Here is a 1,892-nt window from a genome sequence, read left to right as displayed (position 1 = left end):
GTGGGCGGGGCGCCAGCGAGGGGCCTGGGCCTGGGCCTGGGGGGAGCTTGGCTTTTATTCAGCCCTGAGCTGGACAGATGCGAGGGAGGCATCCAGATCCCTCACATGCCAGGTGCTCATTCTGTCTTATGGGAAGCAAAGCGTGAGGTGTAGGGGAGGTTGGGAGCCCCAGGGTCTGTGCGGGGTGGGGCGGCCTTGGGGACATGTGTCCTGAGAGTGCTGCGGCTGTCCGGGTGGGGCATGTGGGTCTGACGGGGAGGATGACGGGTCACTCTTGGGTGGGGACGGTGGGGGCAGGGCTGAAGATGGGCACAGGGTGTTGCTGTCCAGAGGGTGGAGGAGAGGACGGGGCCAGGAGCATGGCCTGCCGAGCTCTGAGGGGGAGAGGGAAGCCTGTGTCTAGGAGAGTGAGTGACCCCTGGCTAGGCCGCTCAGGGGGCATCGGTGACCCTGGGGCCTGTGTGCCTAGCAAGGTGGCTGAAGGGAGCAGCTGGTGAACCCAGGCATCCAGGGCTGGCTTGGTGTGTGGGTAACCATCTGACAGCCTGCACAGGGCAGGACACGGGGCAAGCCAGGCTTCCCAGGAGGGGTCCCAGGGTCTGGATCTTTGGAGACTGGGGCTTGGAGAAAGGAGGGGTGTGGAGGGTGGGCACCCCTCTGGCAGGGGCAGGCGGCTGGGTGAGGGTCCGCTTGCGGCTCTCTGCCGACCAGGAGCGGCTGGGTTCATTGGCAGGAGGTTGGGGGCAAACTGGAGCCCCACTCAGAGGTCAGGGCGGCTGGGGCCCTTGCAGCTGACCAGAGACAGAATCGAGAGGTGTCTGCGTATGGGGACTTTCCTCCAGGGAGTGGGAGGCCTTCAGGGCAGAGTGGGGAGGCTTGCAGGCCCCAGGGGCAGTGATGCAGGAAGGGCTGTGACAGAGGGCCAGGGCCTCACGGCTGCACTCAGTACCACTGGGCTCCCCCACACCGCCCCCCAACCACACCAGGCCCAGGGCCATGGGCGTTGGGAGCACTGGGGGGTCGGCTGGGCTCTGCCACAAGAACAGGCCATTCCGCCTGTGTGCCTGCGCTTCCGGGAGTTGAGGCCGCCCTCGCCTGCTCTTCTCAGCGCTGGGGAGGGCAGTGTGTGGGTGACAGCCATTTGTCTTCTTGGGGCTGGTGGAGAGGGACACCCTGTGTGGCAGCTTCATCTGAGGACACAGGAGCCCTAGGGGCTGTAGCACCAGGCTTGGGTAGGGTGGTACCTGCAGTTGGCCCTCAGATCAGGACCCAGCAGGACCTGGCCGGGGTCTCCCAGGAGGTGGCGGCCTCACAGGGCAGACTGGGCCCCTTTCCTGCTGGGGACCGCCCTACGCTGTCCTCACCCCCACACCTGTCCCTGCTGTCTCCCCCGCGGCCCCTGCAGTGCTGAACAAGGACATCGCAGCCTGCCGTACAGCCACCATCACGGGCACACTGAAGCGGCCGTCTCTGCCCGAGGAGGAGAAGCTGAAGTTGGCCCATGCCAAGGGGCCGCCCACCAACTTCAACAGCCTGCCGGCCAACGTGTCCAAGCTGCACCTGCACGGCTCACCCCGCTATCCCGGCGGGCCCCTGCCCGACTTCCCCAACCACTCACTGACCCTCAAGAGGGACAAGGCACCCAAGTCCTCCTTCGTCGGTGACGGGGACATCTTCAAGAAGCTGGACTCGGAGCTGAGCCGGGCCCAGGAGAAGGCTCTGGACACGAGCTACGTGATCCTACCCACGGCCACGGCCACGCTGCGGCCCAAGCCCAAGGAGGAGCCCAAGTACAGCATCCACATTGACCAGATGCCACAGACCCGCCTCATCCACCTCAGCACAGCACCCGAGGCCAGCCTCCCTGCCCGCAGCCCGCCCTCCCGCCAGCC

The 1,892-nt window shown here is 66.3% G+C and overlaps 1 protein-coding gene across 1 annotated transcript in view; it reads left to right on the top strand.

Moving 5' to 3' along the window:
* LOC105509123 (brain-specific angiogenesis inhibitor 1-like) overlaps window positions 1–1,892 on the top strand; it is a 26,615-nt gene that overhangs the window by 22,668 nt on the left and 2,055 nt on the right. The window contains exons 10-11 of the mRNA XM_011938226.1: window positions 142–158; window positions 1,406–1,790. Coding sequence (XP_011793616.1) covers window positions 142–158; window positions 1,406–1,790 — 402 coding nt within the window. The remainder of the gene's footprint in view (window positions 1–141; window positions 159–1,405; window positions 1,791–1,892) is intronic.

The sequence above is a fragment of the Colobus angolensis genome, unplaced genomic scaffold (genome assembly GCF_000951035.1).
Source record: "Colobus angolensis palliatus isolate OR3802 unplaced genomic scaffold, Cang.pa_1.0 Scaffold17, whole genome shotgun sequence".
In the NCBI taxonomy this organism is placed as follows: Eukaryota; Metazoa; Chordata; class Mammalia; order Primates; family Cercopithecidae; genus Colobus; species Colobus angolensis.
Note: the sequence above shows the minus strand (reverse complement) of the source record. Positions and strands in the feature narration are given on the sequence as shown.